General features: G+C 40.2%; 2 protein-coding genes across 2 annotated transcripts; both read left to right on the top strand.

Annotated features, from left to right (window-relative positions):
* Window positions 1-2777: 2777 nt before the first annotated feature.
* Window positions 2778-9266, top strand: LOC137297095 (peptidyl-prolyl cis-trans isomerase-like 1). Its single transcript, XM_067829078.1, has 4 exons — window positions 2778-3089; window positions 5891-6045; window positions 8017-8085; window positions 8364-9266. The coding sequence occupies exons 1-4, from the start codon at window positions 3019-3021 to the stop codon at window positions 8585-8587; spliced, it is 519 nt and encodes a 172-aa protein (XP_067685179.1). The 5' UTR covers window positions 2778-3018; the 3' UTR covers window positions 8588-9266.
* Window positions 9267-15771: 6505 nt separating this feature from the next.
* Window positions 15772-16682, top strand: LOC137295769 (uncharacterized). Its single transcript, XM_067827307.1, has 3 exons — window positions 15772-15838; window positions 16095-16484; window positions 16618-16682. Exons 1-3 carry the CDS (start codon window positions 15772-15774, stop codon window positions 16680-16682), a joined length of 522 nt encoding a protein of 173 aa, XP_067683408.1.
* Window positions 16683-23154: the final 6472 nt, after the last annotated feature.

Genomic DNA, 23154 nt, shown 5'->3' on the forward strand with positions numbered 1-23154 from the left:
CATTCTCTTCCGACAGAGGTTACTTGTCATATCTTCGTACATAGGAAGATATGACAAGTAACTACCGTGGGAAGAGAATGGAAACAGATGTGCCCAGTGTGTTTACCATACGGATTCAGAGGATGGGGTGGGAGAGGCTGGGTTGTGTGTGTGTAGAGGTGGGGTAGGGGTGTTTGCAAGTTTGTCTTTCTTGGCACCACGTGGGTAAAGTTACAGCTAAATGTGGTTGTTTGAAGCTTGTATATTAGCTTCTTTTAAAATGAAAAGAAAAGATGTTCAGGTTTGATGGACACGGTATAATGACCTTACTTCGCTTTAGTAGAACTCTTGCTCTATATCGAACCGTGTCAATTCGGGATAGAACTGGCTTCCGCTACCCTTGCTTGTCGACTAGGTCATGCCAGACTCGGTTACTGAGTTGATATATATCATCATTTCCCATTTGCGTAGATCGGTGCTCGTGCTGTTGATCACTGGATTGGCCAGTCCAAGACTTGATTACTGACAGACCGCCGCGGTATAGCTGGAAACGACTGTCGGTGGTAAACCAACAAACAATCGAACGAGCCACCTTTATCAGAATCACATTGTAGTCTATCAGTGGGGTCATGTAAGGGCCATTGTCCTCTGTCATCAACAGTGGACATTGCTACTGTACATGTGCGACAGTGGGATCAACTGTGACAAGCAGGACAACACTGTAAAATGATGTTATCTCTAGCTACGACTTCAAGCTAGTAACAAAGTTTTATGTCAACCTCCGGCCATGTATTAATTAGAGGAATTCTCTTTCTTTCTCTCTCTCTCTCTCGCACGCACGCACACACGCACGCACGCACACACACACACCAGGGCAGTAGGGGGACTAAGGGGCAGCTGTCCCCCTAGAATGTTTTTACAGATTTCTATTTATACATCAAAGTAGTGACGATCCGTGGCGGTCCCGGGGTACAATAGTCCTCGAGCAACCCATGCTTGCCATAAAAGGCGACTTTGCTTGTCGTACGAGGTGACTAACGGGATCGGGTGGTCAGGCTCACTGACTTGGTTGACACACGTAATCGGTTCCCAGTTGCGCAGTTCGATGCTCATGTTGTTGATCACTGGTAAGGTATAAATTCTAGTACAATCTGGGGTTGTGTCCCATCCGGGATTCGAACCCGCATCCCCAGAGTCAGTCACTTAACCGCCAGCACACTAAGAAAGTGTAACCCCAAATGTAACATATGTTACATTTCAATACAATCTTTTAAAATGGAAGTCTTTTGCAGGTTACTTTGCGTACGGTTATCTCCCAACTGACAGACGCCCAATTGACAGACAATCGGCTGACAGACACTGAACTATATAGAAGACTGATAAGGGTAACGGTTATAACGGAACAGTCCATTGTCTGTTGTGGGTAGAGTAAATCCCACCCCTTTCATAATGAACTGGAAGATGCATATCTTGGAACACCCAGCTAGTAACTGTGCGACCTGCCTTAAGTTGGAGTTTTTCTAATTTAGTGACTTGTTGAATCATACAGTCACCCATTTGCTTACATGCGTACTCAAAATGTGACCTTATTAATACAGTATATATTTTTGCTAATGTTTGTTCTATGTAGCAGGAGATTTCATATCCGAAATGCCGCAATCATTTTAGCCTGTCTTTTTCACAATGTTTCACAAAGCCAACATGTTCATGAAAATTTACTGTCCATTAATATGGCAGCAATCACACTTCAAATTAATGCCTCTTCGGACATCTTTCAAAGTAAACATAGTTTTCCTTGTGTCCATATTTGGAATATTCCATTATAATGTATAGATAACCGGGAGAATCGAATCTGTTCCCTGCTAAATGTTATCTGCGAACTGCCTTTCTGCGTAATGGGAGGATACATTGCCCAAATATACTAACCTTCATAACGTCAACATAAGCACTTGTGCTATTTTATAAAGATAACAAAAGGACATGTGGTTAATAGGGAATTAAGCAAACAAAACGTAGCAGATAAATGACGATATTGTACTTCTGTGTAATTTAATATGCAACCATTAAAGATTATTATCGAAAACTCATTCTAAACGCTGCTTATTCCACGGTGATGCGTACATTTTTGTTCAGTCATCACTGGGTACACCGGTCCTTGAACTGATATATTTGTTGGCAAAACTGGCACTACAACAAATTCTATGCTTCACTTAATCCACCTTTCACTCTTGTGTCCGTAAAGATCCAGGGTAGATTTTGTTGAGACAGGACTACACGCATCAACCCAGTCGGCGAGTCTGGCAACCAGCGGTGGTCTGTTTAACTGAAATAATCGCGATATAGTTTGGTCGCGATTCTCATAATCGAAGACAAACAGTTTTGGAACACTTGTTCACATTAAAAACATTTTTCACATGGTTGATTTTGTCTGTAACATTTCATAAACACTACAAACTCGTTCCTTGTCATGACTGAATTTGTCTTAAAGGCTCCAGGAAATTTACGTTCATATTAGTCATCTTTCAAGATCTGAAATTTGTAAATGCATTTTGTGCCATTTGCAAAAAAAAATGGCAAATGGCAACAACTGCATGTTTTTCTATATTTTTGTGCATCAATAAACGTCACCAGGAAAATTTGATAAATGACGGTTACCAATTATTTCAGATCATTGATCGTTAACCATGAGTGGATCTTTTTCTTGGCTTCCTATGCGCTTTGTGAAAAGACGGAAACCAGCTTCGGATAACCAGAGCCAACAGAGATAACCACGAATAGCGTCTAAGCTCTAAACAGGGCTGTTTCCGAGCCCTATCACATGTTCACAACCACATGTGAATAGCTCTGCCACAAAGCGTAGCTTCAAACCACTTCAAAGCGGACGACTCTTCAAGTTTGGAGCTACTGTTCAATACATATAATATAATAATATATACAATATAACCGAAAACATTATATTTTGGCAATGGACCAAGATTTCATCGCTTAACATTGGATAAATTCGAAACTAAACAAACGAACCAATGTCGTATATAGAAAATGGCGGTAGCCACAGCATCGGGGATACCTTCGAAGTCATGGCAGCCTGCACAGTGTACTCTGGAAACAACGTAGGTATACAGGGGGTTACTAAATGAATCTAACACTAGATGTTTATCTATACAATTCACACTGATTAATTTGTTTAATCATATGGAATAGCAAGAAATGACAACAGCGAGTAGAGTGCCGGTTGTAAAACACATGTACATACGCCTCACTAGAGTTGTCTCCACCTGATCGGTGTACTATGCTCTTATTTATTACAGCCATGTAATAGATCTAGAGGAGATAATAATTTTGTAGTTGTTTAAAATATATTTTTATAGGTACTTATTTTCTTAAGAAAATTGTGTTTTAACAGACAAACATTCTCAAAAGATACACCATAAGATTTCGGAAACCAGTGGTAGTCTAGCTATTCCTTTGTGAATGCTAATTTACCAGCCCTTGTTAAGCAGACTGGCATGGATACAGGTGCCCATTTCTAATGCATTCCGAGCATACATAGTAACTGATACACCTACTGAAACCAAAACTGCTTGATGAATATGGACTCATCCATGATTTAGGTATCAGGTACTGTTCTGTACTCTGATGTTTGTATATTAGAACATACCTGAGCACTTAAAGGGGCACTGATGCGGAGCGAATAATGTTTCTCGCCAACGGTCTAATTACGGAACCAAACTGCAGATTGGCCTGCGCCCGCTCGTTCGACCGTGACGGACAAAGGAACTGGGCTCCTGTCCATATTGGCAGAATTTCTTCACCCAAAAGAGTCAGGAGGCCGGATGCCCATCATATGCCATTATTTAAAAATATTCATGGTATTCCTTGTCTGATCGTAACAAAATATCCCAGCAGTGTAGTTTTTTTCGGATGCTTGGATGGTATAGTTACTCAGTTTGATCCTATTTCTCTGTTTTTAACCTCGATATTTAATCATGTTACATGAAAATATGATGCTTGGATGGTATAGTTACTCAATTTGATCCTATTTCAGTGTTTTTAACCTCGATATTTAATCATGCTACATGAACATATGATGTCTACAGGCACGTAGCAAGCCATTTGTTTCACTCCGGAAGATTGCAAAGCTTTATATTTAGGTAGTTTTGAGTGTTGGTTCAGCTGTGATAGCAAATATCATACGTAAATTTTGGTAGCTATGGTAGCTACAATGGTTTATTATTTATGATAATAAAAACACACAGTTGATTTATTTGAATTCGTAAACAGTAAACGACGACTTTGCCTTTGGTAGAGAAATCTGAGAATTTTCTTACGTAAAAAACCCCTTTATTTCACCTATTTACCAAAGTACACAGCAAATGCCTGTATGTATTCCTTATGTAACGAAATTCCGTTGGTATCCTCAAAACAGTTTCGGCCCATAAGTGTTTTCAGGCTGCATGCGACACAGAGATTACATCTTCCTTGCTGTAACTCGCGTTTGATGGTGTAAACCTACACGTGTTATTTGTCATCATTCTCTGGATGGTCAATTAATGAATTTATAACAGGTATAATTAGTAGTAACACCACTCAGGTTACTCAACAAAGGTTCCCATTTGGCATTTCTCCTGTCTGGAGTAAATACTCAACATTATAGATTAAGGTCTGTAATGGCAAATGTATTGTATGTTATGTAATATGTGCATGTAAGTGATGCAAGAGGGTTTATCAGCTGAGTTACAAAAACAAACATCGATCAAAGGATTAACCGATAACACACTGATTGATTAATTACTTTTGTCAAAAGGTAGTGTGTGTAGATGGCTACACCCTGTCGTAAAGTGCGATTGTAAAAACAACATCCTCCCTTCAAAGAATTAACCACCCTTGCGTTGATTGATTGATTGCTCATTATTGGTTAACTAAATTACTTAGAATAGCGGACATCATACAGTTAGTTGCCAGGTGTGCTATCTTGGGTGACCAGTGAGAGGTTTATCAGGTTTTCACCAACGAAAGACGTGAAACGATGTGTTACTTTTTCGCAAATTAGACAGTTGTGTAAGACACGCGACACAGAGCAGGATTATTTACCAGCTGCAGATGAATGGAATACGATTTCTTTTACGTGGATATTGATGGATACATTCCTGAACAAGGTAGTAGCCTGACATTGTTCCTATAAAATTAGTCTGTTTTACATTCATTATTTGCATTTTGTTTTAATTTATTTGTTGTAGCATTCAGCAGAATCGATACACACTTGATCGCGCATGTGTGTGAAATAGGACTCACATTGGCAATCTATACAATGTATAAATGTTGCTGTTATGTTAGAAATTTACTATGAGTATAAGCAGACCGTGTGTTCTTTTATTAATTTTCAAAATCATACAAATATGACAATAAACAAATTAGGGTTATGAGTCAAAATATAGAGACGTACATTGGCTTCGGTATTTTTCCGTCCTAATAGTTTTTTACCATTTCTACCACTGGCAGATGATTAATCTTCAAAGTGTTTCATTTGTTTTCATAATACATTTGTAATGAAGTAAAAATGACTTCACCTCAGTTGATCTGTCTATAATTAAACTATCAGTTGCACATACGGACTGCGCAGCAGAGGTCACGAACCAGTCACGAATTCTGGGATATCATCCGGGTACTCACTGGAGAAAAACAATAACAAAAGTTTACACCAGTCCACGGAAATTGCTCCGCATCAGTGCCCCTTTAATGAGACAAATATGGTATTTGAGAAGGCACGACTTATCTATGTTAAATGTTGGTCAGTGTTTCAGTATTCCTGAACAGCTGTTGTCTCATACAGTTCAACAATACATAAATCTTGTATATATAAGCATGATCAGCTTGCATGTTAGCAGTTGTGACCATATTGTTTGTTTTCCAGGATGGGGACCATCATTGTGGAACTGTACTGGAAACATGCTCCAAACACTTGCAGAAACTTTGCTGAGCTGTGTCGGCGTGGTTACTACAACAGCATCAAGTTCCATCGAATCATCTCCAACTTCATGATACAGGGAGGGGATCCGACAGGCACAGGTACCAAGATTTATGTCAGCTGATAAGGCCCTGACCATGATCAGTGTGGTTTCTCTTGGATTGTACTTTCATATTCTACTGCTTGACAAGTATTAGTTGAGCAATGACCTGACAAATGACCTCAATTTGCATATATGGGAATGCCCTCAAGAACATTCCATTTGAAACGAGAGGGAAATCCCAAATATGACATATGTTGCATTTGACCACTTTCTAAAATGGTTATTTTTTTGTGTAATCATAGCTTTTGGCGTGGGACCCGTGCAAATTTACACTTATCAGGGGGTACTCAAAGCCTGCAATCTAGACTACCAGTTGTCTGACTTCCATTTTTGTGGAAGTCGTGGTGGCTGAGCAGGCTAGGCGACTAACATTGAGTGCTAGCAATTAGGTGCCTGACTCTGAGGGTGCAGGTTCGAATCCTGGATGGGATTCAACCGAAAAGTACTAGAATTTGGACTTTACCAAGAAAGTGACATCCCAGATATGACATATGTTGCAATTAAATTTTAACCACTTTCTAATGGCATTGTGTAATCAAAGAGAAACAGGTTGTCGTCTAAATATTGAAAAGTTCAATTTCCTTGTGCGAATCATGTTTTGATTGTTATATCATACTACTGGACACGTGTTAAACAGAAGCGGCATTGAGTTCACACCATGGTCAGTGTATATTGCACATGCTTAATCCCAGATCTACCCCACGTAGCTGTAGCAACCAAGTGTATTTATCTACATTCCCTGCCCTGCCCACTTGTCACAAGTGCATTTACTGCACAGGCTTGTCTACTGCATGTCAAGCAATAATTTCTTGATACTCTATCATGATATTTAGTTACAGTTGCCACTGGGCATTTCGTTAAACAGTAGTGGATGTAACTTGTAAACAAGATGGTCCCCCATTACACGTACAAGTGTCTATCTGAGAGTTACTTATTCTCATGACTGCCTGATCACAGTCAGGGGAATACCGGTACTTTATGATACACATGAACTTTTCTGAAAGTGTCAGTTATGAAAATAATGAAATGAAATTTAATATAGTCATGGATATTTGTTCACATTATTAAATGTGCTGTCTGACACAAATGAAAACGTTAAATTCTCTAAATTAAGAATAGCATTGAACATTCTGAAGGTAAATGCATACAGGAGTAACAACAATACGACTATGAGATCTGCTGTGAACACTGCATGCATCTCAGCATCGAAGATGAATTTAAAAAAACTGCATTTTCCTGTCCAAAATAATCTGCACACTGAAGGAAATATTTACCTTGGTTAACCTCTGTTGTGCCAAACAAATGTAACTTCATCATGTGCATCAGACATATTTCTTCATAAAATCCCACAAAAAATTAAACTACTATCAATATATTTGAGGTACATATTTAACATATATAGTTTATGCCATTCTTAATTATTAGGTTTGTTTATTCTATCAAGTCCTTGTGACAAAATAATGTGTTAAGGTGAAATTGTACCATAGGTCATATGGCCTGAAGTGTTGGATAAACAAGACTGTATTTTACTTTCCTCTGCAACACTAACATACCTTGAAACCCTTGAACATATGATGGTTCAGCCATTTTAATTGTCATTTTTCTAATCTGATCTGAAGAGAAACAGGGAGAGTACTGCATTACAAGTGATAGTTTGGAATCTGTATGTAAATATTTGTCAATGGAATCAGTTACTGGAACAAATATGAGTGGGAATTGCTATTGAGAAACAGACCAAAATCCATAATGAGCTATTATGAATTACTGGTGTTTGATACTTCAGCAATATTCTAGCTATGTGACAACTGCCATCAAACAATAGATGCGACAGTCTAGTGCTTGATGTTAATGGCATATGTCTGTCAGTTTTGTGGACTTTCTGTCAGCATAGAAGGACATGGACCTGATGATTTCAGTGTAAAGATATGCTATTAACATGCGATTAAATGGAAATTTCTGCTTTTTTCAGGCCGAGGTGGGGCATCTATATATGGAAAATTCTTTGAAGATGAAATATCTGATGAACTTAAACATGCAGGTATGAATGTTCATATATATATCTATAATGAAAGCCTGAATTTAGAAAATACCAGTTTATTGCATTTGATAATTATTATGATTATGTTATAATAGGTTTAAAAAATGTCCAGAAAACTAATGTTAGTTTAAGTGAACAGTCATAAATGCTGACAAATTTCATCAGTGTAAGACGAGCAAGGGAGCTCTCAGAATTTATCATTACAGTTAACGACTTTGCACATATTGACTGATTGGATAACATTACAATATTGATCAAACTGGAATTTCCTTTCACAGGAGCTGGTGTATTGTCCATGGCCAACAGTGGTCCTGATTCCAACGGAAGCCAATTCTTCATTTCCTTGGCTCCAACACAGTGGCTGGATGGGAAACATGCCATCTTTGGTCGAGTGTCTGGTGGCATGCAGGTCGTCCAACGTATCGGCATGGTGGAGACGGATGAGAATGACAGACCAGTGGATGACGTAAAGATTGTGAAAGCTTTCATCACACCTTCATGAGACTCTGTTGACAATTCAGATTGAGGTCTGGACCATGAAGCCTTGGTCCTTTTGAAGAACTCTCTGCCATATGAACTGTTGAACCAATCATCTGTTTAACCAGTTATTCACTACAAGGTGTACAGCTGATAGGGGCTAATATCTTTTACAGGTGGCAAAGTGGGGAGAGTGTTTGTACCCGAACAGGTCCAGATTTGTTCTCATAATGAGTAAATTTGTGAGACCAGCCCTTCATGTGCCTTTCACATGAGCTGGCTACACTTCATCTTGATATTCTGGTTAGCTTGTTTAAACAGGAATATTCTCTGCATACCGTGCATGACTTCTGAGAACTCTGAGTAAGAACTTTCTACTTAAGATCAGTTTCAATGTGCTCTTTTGTACACTATGAGATTAAGGGAAAATTTGAGATGTATCTTTAAGAAAGAGTTCCTCTGCTAAGTGTGGATTCAGAATGGCTTAGATTGTTTGTTTTGGTTGGTTTTTGACATGGTTTAAAGCTGTGACAGGTCAGAGAGCTATTTCACCAGTATTGATAATGCATGTTGTATTGTGTCCTCATTTGTCAACGTCTGTCATACAAGGTCAAACATTTATCATCTAATCATCATGAACATACCATGTATCAAATGTCATGTTTTAGTTCTTTTGGGAACAAAAAATAAATTTTGTAAATAAACATGTCTTTGGATTGTCATTGTATAGTACCAGTAACTAAATCATGTAAATGAAGTTAAGGACTATTCAGTCTGTCCTTTCATATTATTACAGTTACAGCTGTCATGCAATATATAGCATATGGTAATAATATTCATTTATTATTTCAAAGAATCTGATGGTTGTAAATTTCCTTTGTGTGGTTTATCAGGTAAAACATGCAACAAAAGCCCTGTCTTTCTTTAGGTTATGAGTAAGAGAGAGAGAGAATAAATAATATTTCAGGAGACAGCAGCGCTGCAAGACTATCGGATAACCTTCGACCTTGGCGACTTAAATCAAACTGTAGACCAACAGGCCCCACCCAGTCCACTGGGAACCCCAGGGGATGTGCGTATGACATGTTATGCAACTGTGCAGACACATGGGAGAGGCTCCCCACCACCACACACTTATGCTCGAAATCAGCTCCTTAGTCACAAAGGTTTCGTAACTTTACGACTTGTCCTAACATCGATAGTTTATGAACACTTTGTGGATCCCCCAGGCCAATATGGTGTCTAAGGTCCCGGGGTAGAATAGGCCTTCATCAACCCACGCTTGCCATAAAAGGCAACTATGCTTGTAAGAGACGACTAGCGGGATTGGGTGGTCAGGCTCGCTGACATGGTTGCCACACGTCATCGGTTCCCAATGCTAATGTTGTTGATCACTGGATTGTCTGGTCCAGACTCGATTATTTACAGACCGCCGCCATATAACTGGAACATTGCTGAGTGCGGCGTAAAACTAAACTCACTTACACTCACTCATCTTTGTCGTTTAATGCATCCAACATCAGTGAAGAGAGGGACACCCATCACAGAGGCGCTTCCACATGCCACCGTTTCTCGTGGCATTGTGAATTTTCTCGTGTGAATGTGAAAATAGACACCACACTCAACAAATTCCTTGTTTCAATTTTAAATTTTAATAACACCGTATTTCTATATTTTTTGTCGAGATTTAGGCAGCATACGTTAACTAAGAAATGACAGACTGCCTGTTTGATCAGGTCGAAAAATGATTCACAATGCATCTGGCTCTCTGGTTACACCTGGTATGTGTTTTTTGCGCTTATTCTGTGTAGTTCTGTGAAGCACAATGAGACTGATTTAATATTAATTCCGTACCAGACCGCCAAATATTTCTGGACTGGTTATCGCACTAAGTTGAGCAATAGGATGAAACTCATTCAACAGGAAACGAAACTGTTCTGTAATCAATGTTTTGAGTTTAAAGCCAGTTAAGTAGAGTAACAGTACATTTATGGCAGTGGGTGCGATAAGAAAGTGGGTATCATGTGACATAGAAGGTAGCACATGCAGCCAAGAGAAAAAAGGCCCCACAAATAAATAAATAAATAAATAAATAAATATTAAATAAATAAATAAATAAATAAATAAATAAATAAATAAATAAATAAATAAATAAATAAATACGTGTCGAAGTAACGTGTCCTTATGGTGATCTAAATGGTAAATACATATATCTAAAACTTTACAGTCTTGATAACCTCTCAGTCCAGAAAGGACGATGCAAATATACCAAAAAATAGAGAGTTGCATTTGCAATTATCCAGGACATTAAGTTTCAGTTATACACTCAACCCACCCACAACACTAGCCTGGCTGGGGAAGTGGCATCACTGCTTCAAAACACCAACTCAGACATGATTTTCGTATCACATGATTTCAGGACAGCGTACTATTTAATTAATCGTAAACAGAAGGACACTCTTTTTTTAACCGTTACTTTTGACAGTTGGTTTTTACATCCTGAAGAACATGATCAAATTTTACACTACGACCTGAAACAACACGTACCATAATGGAACATAATAGCTTTGTCGTCCTTTGTTGCTTAGCTGAACACTTACTCCAAAGGACGGCGGTGTAGTCTAGTGGTTAAAGCGGTCGTTCGTCACACCGAAGACCTGGTTTCGATATTTCACACGAATACAAGATGTGAACACAATTTCGGGTTTCCCTGGGGAAATAGCTGGCGTATTTATAAAAGCTGAGTAAAGCCATATGCATGCTCATTCACTTATTCCAAAATCCAACAGCAACGCCGGCTTAAAGGTAACAGAGTCAGGATCTGAAAACCCAGTGGCATATGTCATAAGCACCAATTCATTTAGAAATTAGGGTATCTTGACAATGATTCGGTTACCAAGATCTTTTATAGATAAATTTTCTTTTAATTCTTTGACACACAAAGTTTCGGGGACAGTTCAGACCCCATTCTCTGTGGGAAGAGAATGTTCAGACCCCTTCATCAGGTGAACTGACAGCTAGATGTTATAGTCAGCCAAGTTCAACCAACCAGGGCTCACTTCCTCAGCACGAGTTTTTTCATGCGCGTGAATTCCAATCATTCAAAAAGCAGAAGTGGGGTTTGTATCGGTGAATATCAGATTAATTCCAGCGAAGCAGGTAAGAATAATCCTTTTAAACCACAGGCGCTCGACACTGATACGTATTTGGAAGTATGACCTACATATACAAGATCCATATCTTGTATATGTAGGTCATACTTCCAAATACGTATCAGTGTCGAGCGCCTGTGTTTTAAACATATACTAGACCTCTACCGATGTCTCCGAAACAAACATGAGCCCTGATTGGTTGAACTGGTAACCGTGACACCCCGTGCCAATGCTGGGAAACACCTGCCTGAAACGAACAAGGCTTCAAAACTGACTTGACATCTGTTAACGTCAATAGACGCGGCCAGCTGAGAATGGACTCTAGCCATGGTTTTGTGCTGGCGAGATCGAGACGTAACCAGTTTCAACTGTGATCTTTGAATCATTGTTGCAACCATGAGCAAAATGTGCTATTTTAACTACCAAACCTCCTGAACCTGAATCCGTTCCTATAAAGATTTCCACCCACATATCTGCAGACCTCCCGACCAGATTAGCAGGGTCCTAAAGCCTAGAAAGGCATAGGCACCACTTTCTCAACCTCTGCCAGGCCAGTGGAAGAAAATACAATACACACAAACCATGAAACACCAAATCGGTAATCTACAAAACTGACTGCAGTTGTGGACACTCGTACATAGGAGAAGCATCCAGGCTCAACAGCAGATTTAAGGGACATCAGACATCAACCATCAAATCGGACCAGAAAATAGCCATATCAGACAACATGGCAACTCATCCCAGTCACCAAATCAACATTCTCGCAAAGAACCAATCAGACGCAAGATAACTGAAGGAATCGACCTCAAACGATACCTGTTCCCTCCCTGTATCATTCACACTTGAAAACAATACAAGAACATGTATCGAAACGTCGTGCTCTAGTCTTAAAGAAGTTGTCATCCATTTATACTTGTTCTATGTCAGTGGAAAGACAGTTGAACCTCGCTGTCTCCAACACAGTTATTTCAACCACATGCAAACTGTAGCGCAAATGTGTTGCGCAGCGTGGAGAAAATGACCAGTCTTCATATATGAGAGCGAAGCGTTTAACGCAAACGTATTACACGTATTTTATATGAACAGGGGTTCTATACACCGAATGTGTATGCTCGACACTCGAAATACTGGACACCGTTTACCTGTCCGAGCAAGTGGTTAAATGTTTTCATATCTACTTTTAGTGGTATATGAACCACTCTGTATAATATTTGTATAATATTCAAAAGAGATATCACCAGGACAGATCCTGCATCATAATCCTTCTTTTGGCACAGAAGCGGATCAAGCAGGTGAAAGATCAAAGATTTGCCGTAACCGATGAGGAGACATACTATACAGTTACGTTCTAGCAGAGACCATATAATAGATATATGGTCTCTGGTTCTAGGTAGCGTAGAAATATACTCAAGATCTTCCCTCTGATGGTTTCAACATAACACATCACCACACCTTTGCACAATCCAATCTAGATCTAAATCGGATTGTCAGTCATCAATAGTCTTGTAAATGCACTTCTGTTTACATTCATAAAAGTAGTCCGGTCACGTGAGATGCAAAAATATAGTCCGTCGCTCGTGGTGAAAAATAATCGCTGCGCCTGACTGGGAATGAGGCCAAAGACTACCACCATTTGACTCAGCGCCTGAAAGGAAAGATAACTCTAAGATAATTCAACGGGAGATGACTACCCACTAACAAAAGTTTATGCTTCTTATTAAACCACTTTGAAACATACTCTCAATGATCACTATAATCTCCGTGCTCAAAAAGTGTCTCTCATTTGTTGCATATAATATGAATATGCGAAGCATATTGTAAGCCAAACCTTCGGATATTTGCCAGTTTTTTATGAATTAACAAACAATATACCATAGACATTAAAAATGGAAACTTTTAAGGACGCCCTGAGAGGACAAACGTGTCGATAACGCGCTTGTCACGTGACAAAGCCCCAGCCTTCCCCAGCCCACATCCCACTTAGATTCACTTCCACCCCTGTCTGGCCGTTCGTTTTTGTGAATGAATGAGACGTACATTTTGGTGCACATTTTAGATCTGACCAGGTTGTTTTTTACAGACCACCACTGCTGGAATGCATTAAAAAACAAACGAACGTGATCGGCGATGATAGCAGTGAATACCGTGTTAGGTACATCACCAATAATCATCAATAATCATCAATAATCATCAATAATCCAACGAGGAAGCACGGCCCAGACACAAAGTGCGATCATCAAACACATTGTTGGCGTCATTGTGACGTCATATTTTATGTAAAACGAAAGACAGGAGTTAAGTCCCCTTATGTTTACTGTTGGGTGCAAAAGATTCTGGGAAAAACTCCGTGAAACACTTGCAAGATCATTATCTGAATCTAGTACAATCATATCACACTAGCCTACCCTGCATCTCCAGGTACAGTGTATAACAGTGAATGAGTGAGTATGGTTTTATGCCGCATTTAGCAATGTTCCAGCAACATCACAGCGGGGCACAAAAAAATAAAGTAATGATTTTATTCGCGGGCTTAGTATTTTCATATTGAAGCGCAATAGAATCATGATTATCGTTACTCAGTGACATTGTTCGATAGTAAAATGTTCCATGCAATAAAAGAGGGCGGTGGGGCAACCTATTGGTTAGGGGCGGTGGGGTAGCCTAGTGGTTAAAGCGTTCGCTCGTCACGCGGAAGACCCGGGTTCGATTCCCCACATGGGTACAATGTGTGAAGCCCATTTTCTGGTGTCCCCCGTCGTGATATTGCTGGAATATTGACAAAAAACGGCGTAAAACTAAACTCACTCACTCACCTATTGGTTAACCCGTGGATGCCGAGTTTTGGCATTTAGGGGATTAAAGCGTTCACCCGTCCCATGACAGAAGCTCATTTCTGGTGTCCCCCTGTCGTGATGTTGCCGGAATGTTAGCGACGTAAAACTAAACTCACTCACTCACTCACTCACTAACAATGACAGAAATAATGAAGAAAATTAACCATTTGTGTTTCCTTATTACATAAGTCAAAAGCGGATTTAGGTTCAGTTTTATACTGTTCAGGTCGATTCAGATCCCAATTTCCCTGACATGAGATCATAACTTTGTGATGAAGTGATGTGTTTTGTCGTTTATTAACCAAATTCGTACTGGTATAATATATTCGCCGTCATTCAATGGTTGCTCCGTAATGCGGGAAGTGACGTCATAAACAACCCCGCATAGTTACGCCTTCATTGTCAGCGCATCACTGGCTTAGTCGGACGTTTTGTTGCTGCCGCTGTTGTTCCAAGCCGTTGTAGACGCCATTATATCACTGGGTGGAGGGAAGGTAGGTGACAAGTTTCGTACTATGTATAATACCAGTGTGTAAACGATTCATGCTATTTTACGTAAGCTTTAGAAATGTTTTCTCTCGTTTACACTTAAAATCGGGGATTCGAACTCGCCCCTGCAGTGATCAACAAACCCATTTAACCATCTGCTGGTAAAGATAACTTCAGGCATATTTAAACCCGGATTTTTCAAACAATGATTTGACACAAAAGTTATCTTTTTCTAAGATCAATATCATATATTAATGTGTTGTTACAGATATAGACAATCGCTTCTCCCATAATACACACTGCATGAAGGACGGTGTGATAGCTAAGTGCTTAAAGCGTTCACTCGTCATTGAATCTGATTCCCCACACGGGTACAATGGGTGAAACTCATTTCCGGTGGTGACGTTACTCGAATATTGCTAAAACTGGCGTACGACTCAGCTAACCTCCCATCTTGCATGTGTGTTTATATCAAAAATATTGTCCTTTGTGCAAAGTTGGTATGTCCATTTTCCTACGTTACACAGTAAAAAGATAAAGCGGGGTTGGGGTGGTGTGGAAGGGTGTTTATTTTGCTATAGTTTGCCATCCTTGTGTGATTCTTTTGTTTCATTATTATCCTAAAATGAAAATAATATTCATGAATTATTCCTTTTGTCATAAGGCTCTGAATTTACAAAATAAAATGAAAGCATGCACAATTCGTTCTGTTTTCCCACAGCACTAAGACCAAGATGATCTTCCTTCACGGTCTGGCTCTTGCCGTCTATGAATTTCAGAGATACCTCAAACACCGCGACGGTAGGTGTTTGTTTCAACATCTGGGGCATTTTATGTTTGTGGTGTATATTCCAACTACATGAAGGCGGTCTGTGGTCAGTTCTGGACAATGAAGTACGGGTATTGACATCCTGGGCATTGACGCTATTAACCTAGTCACGGAACTCCTCCGATTCATTTGTTCGCATCTTACGACTACATTTATGCTATTGTATATACGAAGATAAACGCTGTATGTACTCTCTATGAAATAATAAAGCTCGTTTCCCGCCAACAGATCGGAGACAAGAGATGTTAAAGCGAGAGGCAGATCAGCAAGCCGCCGAGGCGTACGTCGCCGCTGCTGTGGACAAGGCCGAGGCTGCTACTGCTGCAGCAGACGCTGGATATGCTGCCTGGAAAGAGGCCCTGATTTTTGCTGCCATGGAAGCCGAGAGAGTGTCGGCATATTCCTCTAAGAATGCTGGGTTGCCTGCAACGTTGGAAGTCCATAGATTGGAGGAAGTGGCATTACAGAAGGCCTACACTTATGCTGCACTAGAGAAGGAGAGAGCAGCTGCAGCTCTTGCAATGGAGAAGGCACAGGCTGCTGCAGCTGGTACTGACCTCCCCAAGGATGAAGACGCTGCAGCTGCTGTTGCAGGCTCCGATGCCGACACCGTTCCAGGTTAGACATAAGGATGCTGTATTAGCTAAACCTCAACAGAAATCGATCAAAATATGTAATAATTTGATGGACTTGAAACTTAACTTTCAAATGTATTATGTAAGTGGCTCACATCCTCATATTTTCTTTTCAGCCAAACATGACAAGGCCAGGAAGAAGGGCATCTTCGGAGGCATGAAAGCTGGCTTCATGCTGTAAATGCTGCTTTCTGATTGGTCCTCGGCAGTTTGTCTCATCCTTTAAAGACCCATGCACATGTCCTCCACTAACGGCCTTGACCCTGATTGAAGTAATACCGAATGAACATTTTCTCTCTATCTGCAAGAACCTCCTGGTCATCTTCAGATGAGATGCATATACATGTATTCAGAGGCTGATGGGCGAAAACGCCTTTAAGACATTGTTTGGACACCCACTTGTAATGTTATTTTATGGTGTTGATTTGCATCATTCAGTACTATTCAAGTGTTTATAACTGATGACATTTGTCCAGAACAGCAGGAACACTGACATATTGTGACGGGAGTGTGCGGGCGTGTTGTTTTACCTTGTTGATCTGTTGCTGACAGACCAAATCGTTAATTACACGTGCGAATCACCGCAATGTCTGAAGTTATCAAGACAATGGAGTAGTGGTTGGTAAATGATAGAGTGGTGAGGTGTTAACGAGGGGGTTAGGAGAGGTTGAAAGGAAAAGTCGGACTTAATCGTGCTGAAATTAAACTGAACTGGCTGTGTGATTCAACACAATGTCTGGAGTAATCAGGGCGATAGAGTGGTGATCGGTGAAAGACACTTGGTTGAAATCTGAGGTGTTAACGACGGGGTCAGAGAGGTTGACAGTAAAAGTCGGACTTAATCATACTGAATTTAAACTATCTGTGTGATCCAACTCAATGTCTTTAGTTATTAAAGCTATGGATTTGTTGATTGGAAGAGATGGGATCGGTGGGGTGAAATAAAGTGCTTGGTGTCAAAAAGAGGTTATGGGTGAGGTGTTAGGGATGGCTGACTTGAGGAAGTGGTGGGCAAGGTGTTATGGAAGTGGTGGGTAAGGTGTTATGGAAGTGGTGGGTGAGGTGCAATGGGAGAGGTGGGTGAGGTGCAATGGGAGTGGTTAGTGAGGTGTTATATTAGAGACAGCCAGTATCACCCCTCTAGTATTGAGTTTCCAAGACACCGGCATCACTTTCTAATGCGGTGTTCCCAAGACACCTGTGTCACCTCTCTAGTGTGGTGTACCAAATACCCCGGTTTTGTGTTCCAAAGACTCCAGTGTCACCTCTCTAGTGTTGAGTTCTAAAGACACCAGTAACACATCTCTTGTGTAGTGCCTCAAAGACACTAGTGTCCCCTCTCTAGTGTTGTGTCCCAAATACGTCGTTGTTGTGTTCCAAAGACACCAGTATCAGTTCTCTAGTGTTGTGTTCCAAATATCACAGTATCACATCTCTAGTGCAGTGCCTCTAAGGCACCAGTGTCCCCTCTTTAGTGCTGTGTCCCAGATAAATACCCCGTTATTGTGTTCCAAAGACACCAGTGTCATCTCTCTAGTGTTGTGTTCCAAATATCCCAGTATCACATCTCTAGTGGCGTGTCCCAAAGACACCGGCATCACCACCCTAGTGTTGTGTTCGAAATATCCCAGTATCACATCTCTAGTGGCGTGTCCCCAAGACATCGGTATTACCTCCCCAGTGTTGTGTTCCAGATAACCCAGTATCACCTATCTAGTGTTGTTCTTGAGATATTAGTATCGCCTCTACAGCGTCGTGTCCCAAATACTCCGGTGTTGTGTTCCAAAGACACCAGTGTCACCTATCTAGTGTTGTGTTCCAAATGTCACAGTTTCACATCTCTAGTGCCAAAGGCGCCGGTGTGTCCCCTCTAGTGTTGTGTTCCAAATATCCCAGTATCGCATCTCTAGTGGCGTGACCCAAAGACACCGGTATCACCGCCCCAGTGTTGTGTTCCAAATAACCCAGTATCACCTCTCTAGTGTTGTTTTCTCAAGACACCAGTATCCCCTCTCTAGTGTTGTTCCTGAGATACCAGTATCACCTCCCTAGTGTCGTGTCCCAAATACTCCGGAGTTGTGTTCCAAAGACACAGTGTCACCTATCTAGTGTTGTGTTCCAAATGTCACACGTTCACATCTCTAGTGCCGTGTCCCAAAGACACCGGTGTGACCCGTCTAGTGATGTATTAAAAAAATCCCAGTATCACATCTCTAGTGTTTTGTCCAAAAAGACATGGGATTGGTTGGGTGAAAATATGGGTGAGGTGAAAGAGAGAGCTGTATGAGATGTTATGGAAGTGGTGGGTGAGGTGAAAGGGAGACGTTGGAGAGGTGTTATGGAAGTGGTGGGTGAGGTGAAAGAGAGAGGTTGGAGAGATGTTATGGAAGTGGTGGGTGAGGTGAAAGAGAGAGGTTGGAGAGATGTTATGGAAGTGGTGGGTGAAGTGAAAGGGAGAGGTTGGAGAGTTGTTATGGGAGTGGTGGGTGGAGTGTTATGGAAACGTTGGGTGGGTTATTATGGAAGTGGTGGATGAGGCGTTAGGGAAGGGCAGAGAATTCTCGATTTGAGGTGTACCTTCATGTGTGATATCATTGTGACCTCTAGTGTTGTATTTCCAGGGCCCCAGTGTCATCTCTCTTGTTTTCTACGTCAAGGACCCTAGTGTCATCTCTCTAGTGTTGTTTGTCAGATATCCCAGTATCAAATCTCTATTGCCGTGTCCCAAAAGACACCGATATCACCTCCATTTCGTTGTGTTACTCTAGTGTCACATCTCTAGTGTAGTGTTCCAAAGACACCAGTGTCAGTTTTCTAGTGCTGAGCTCAAAATAATCCAGCATCGCGTCTCTAGTGTTGTGTTTCAAAGACACCAGTATCGCTTCTCTAGTGTTGTGTTCCAAATATCCCAGTATCACATCTCTAGTGTAGTATTGCAAAGACAGCGGTGTCACCTCTCTATTATTGTGTTCCAAAGACATCAGTATCGCCTCTATAGTGTTGTGTTCCAAATACACCAGTATCACCTCTCTAAATACCCCAGTACCATATCTCCAGTGTCACATCTCTAGTGCCGTGTCCCAAATACCCCAGTGTCACCTCCCTAGTGTTGTGTATCAAAGACACCAGTGTCACCTCTCCAGTGTTGTGTTCCAAAAAGCAGTAAGTTCAGGAAAACTACATTTGGAGCAACCATAACACCCACGAAATACACGTCCTCTGAACACATATCAACTGATTTTCGTGACTGGTCTCATTACACACCACTGTCCCCCTCATGTCACATGCAGATCCTGTCTGGCTGCAAACAAGGCCCTGCTACCACGCCGTATGTTTAGTAAATTTATTCTCTGTAGGCAAAATAAGGCGACAAAAGTTCTTGATTTACCCATCAGCCTCTTTTGTGAATAATATGCCATGTTGTTTTGTTTCCATCTTGTTAGATGTGCACGGGTGTTGCACATGAATAAATGTCTCTATTTTTCTATCGGAATGACCTTTGTTTCTTGATTTTATCTTATTTATTTTTTATTATTTTGAGTGTCTTTGAGTGTGCACGTCATGACTACACGCCATGAAATATACCGGTTGTCGAGAACCGAGAATCAAGGACTGGTCACGAACATTTCATGTGACACCTTGTAGCCATTTGTTCTTGTAGGCCACATCAAAGCTGCCATCAATTTACACAATTTCATCAATTTTAAGACAGGCAGATGTTTTCAGATACAGTATATTGCGACGAACTCGATGGACTGGTAATTTTAGCTGGTTATGCGCATTTCGATTTGCAATACACATTGTCAGTAGGACAAAATACAGTTCGTTAAATCCGTCAGTTCGGTGTTAGCGTGTTCGTTATAAAAGTAGTTGACTGTCCAGCACCCAACACTGGAACCAAAAGACGTCAGCTTACGTGCTTAGGAAAGGTTTACAGGTTTGGAGTGTGCTGTTTGTCTTTACCACACATGGCTGATACCTATAGAGTGAATGAGTTTGGTTTAAGATCGCTTTTAGCAATAATCCAGCAATATCGCGGCAGGGAACATCAGAAATGGGATTCACACATTGTACCCATGTGGGGAATCGAACTCGTGTTGAGCGTAAAACTAAACTTACTCGCTCACTAAATTACAGCTTTCTCTCCAGTAGCGACTAGCCATTGGGCACTATAGGCACATGCTTACACTTACTCTTTACAGCAACTGTTTTAACATGTATACTAGTATTATGGGTTTATCTTTTTTAAAAGTAGTCTCCCTTTCTATGAAAGGTGAATAACTCTCACGCTACTTTGATGCCAACATGGTGTCTAGCACTTCAGAATACACACTTGTCATTTGTTCAAATAATGTTTATAAAGTAATGAGGTACTAGCGTCCCCACATTCAATGTGTATTCACCATACTACCTGCATCAGATGTCTTCAGCCGATGTAACTAGTATTAGTCCACAGACTAGCATATATCCAAAAGTAAATCATCTCGTACATAACATTTGATGACCAAATACAATAATGGCTATAGCTGAAAGAGCCATTCTGTCATTGCTTAAATATGTTTTTGATACATTTGTTAGAATACTAACTTCATCAGTTCAGTTTTAGTAACTTCCCTTTATTACTGAAATATATTTTAAGATAAGTTTAAAATACACATTTTCAGGAAAATATGAAAATATAGAAATGCTCCCAGACCCCACTGGACGTCTTGTGCGTTACGTGCACTTGCACGTTTAACTGTGCCTACGCTTTATTTCTTTCCGGGTACGGCCCGCTCTCCTTAAGAACATTCACTCATGCACCATGTATTATGTTCCTCGCGTTACTGACAGTATCTTCAAAATCCAAGGCTCAGAATCTGTGTACATTTGAACGATCATTTATGCGCATGTATGTATATTGGACTTAAGTCAATACGCTTTTGAGACACCAGAAGTTCTTTCAAGAATGATACATTACAATGACTTTTTTCATATCTAAACTGTGTTAATTTAACGCATTTCTATTTTATGGCGCCTTTGCATTTTTGGAACATTTCTACAAACGACAAAAACATTCTCACTCGCTTCCTTTTGTGAAATTTCATATATATAGACAAACAATTCCATATTGTGAACACAGTACGATTTTACTGTACTTTAGCTTTATGGTGATAAACAAAACAACTGTGAGTAAGTAGCAAGGCAGTTCACTACAGCAGCATGCAGAAAACGTAAATATTTAAATAATTGCTTCTGGTCTATTGCTTATAGAGATGTGTCGGAGTGCATTCTTACACTGTTGTCCAGTTTGATAAAGGGTGTTACAGTCTACATCGACACGTCGCTAAAATTAAACAGAATTTGTTTGTTATTTACCCACAGTTGTTTTCACATGAACTCACCAACTTCAAAAAATCCAATCAAACATAATTGTTCAAGCTCAATGAATGATAAAACAAAGAGTGCATTTAAAGCGTTATATATTTTCGTTGTTGCTTATCATAGCATCGTTGTTGAAATACACCCGTAAGTGTGATACAGGTCCACAATCTAGTCCTTGTGCTCAACGTGAAACAATCAACCAAACCTGGGTATGCAACGCAAAACATGCAACACAACATTGCAGATTCTGAGAGGAGGCTGTCATTTACCTGCATATTGATCCTGGTTTCGTCACCATCTTGCAGTGTTCTAGCTACGTCGAAGTCGAACTCGAAGTAATCAGCCGTGTTCTATATACTTAATGGAAGTTAAAGGAAATAACGAAGAAAACATTCGTTAAAGTAAATGTGTTTTGTTCGTTAAAGGCAATTGGAAATCAATACCACGCACAGGTCTACATTTGCCTATGTTACCTCCTTATCCAAGTTCAACCATTGTCATGCTTCAATGTTCGTAAGCTTCAACAAATCCACTGAGTAATATTTTAACATTTTTGGAAACAAATCCGAGGTTGTCATATCGGATAGAGATAATGTGGAAATCCAAACAACAGCCTTATGTAAATGCAAATTTCGTGTTTGTTTTGATCGGATTTGTCTACAAGCCTATATAAGAAAAGCTGACTTATTGCTGACACGGCATTAAACGTGCTGCATTATTTCTTTGAACTAATACAACTGACATTGGACTTGAGTTTAGTTAAAAAGATAGATGTAAATTGTTATACAAAGGTAAAGATGACCATAGTGTCAATGACGACGATGATGACGTCTCATGATAATATTAACAATAATGCTTTCTCCAGATTTACGCACTATATCAAAACATGCTCAGAGCGTTATGTCTCTTAAATTTTCAGATTACAATGTATTCACATGTTAAAGGCCGGTGTCGGTGGTTTGGTAGTTTAAGCGTCTTGCTCATCAGTGAAGTAATTAAATCAGTCCGTAACTGCTGGCGCCAACGGAAAAGAATAGTACAAAAGGCTATGTTGCGCTCAGTTCCTTCTGAGCTACATAGCAGGATATGTCGTAGTTTCATATATTCCCCAACGTCAGCATGAATAAGGGTAATAGTATTAATGATTATCTTATTATGCAAAGTATTCACACTCGAAACGAACAGGCAGTTTCCATTAATGGTGTAAATATAATCATGCATATTCACAAGCTGAACTGATGTTGGCGTCTATATAAGGCTTCAGTTGTGGGTCAGGTGTGCGTATCAAA

The sequence above is a fragment of the Haliotis asinina genome, chromosome 9, assembly GCF_037392515.1.
Source record: "Haliotis asinina isolate JCU_RB_2024 chromosome 9, JCU_Hal_asi_v2, whole genome shotgun sequence".
Lineage (NCBI taxonomy): Eukaryota > Metazoa > Mollusca > Gastropoda > Lepetellida > Haliotidae > Haliotis > Haliotis asinina.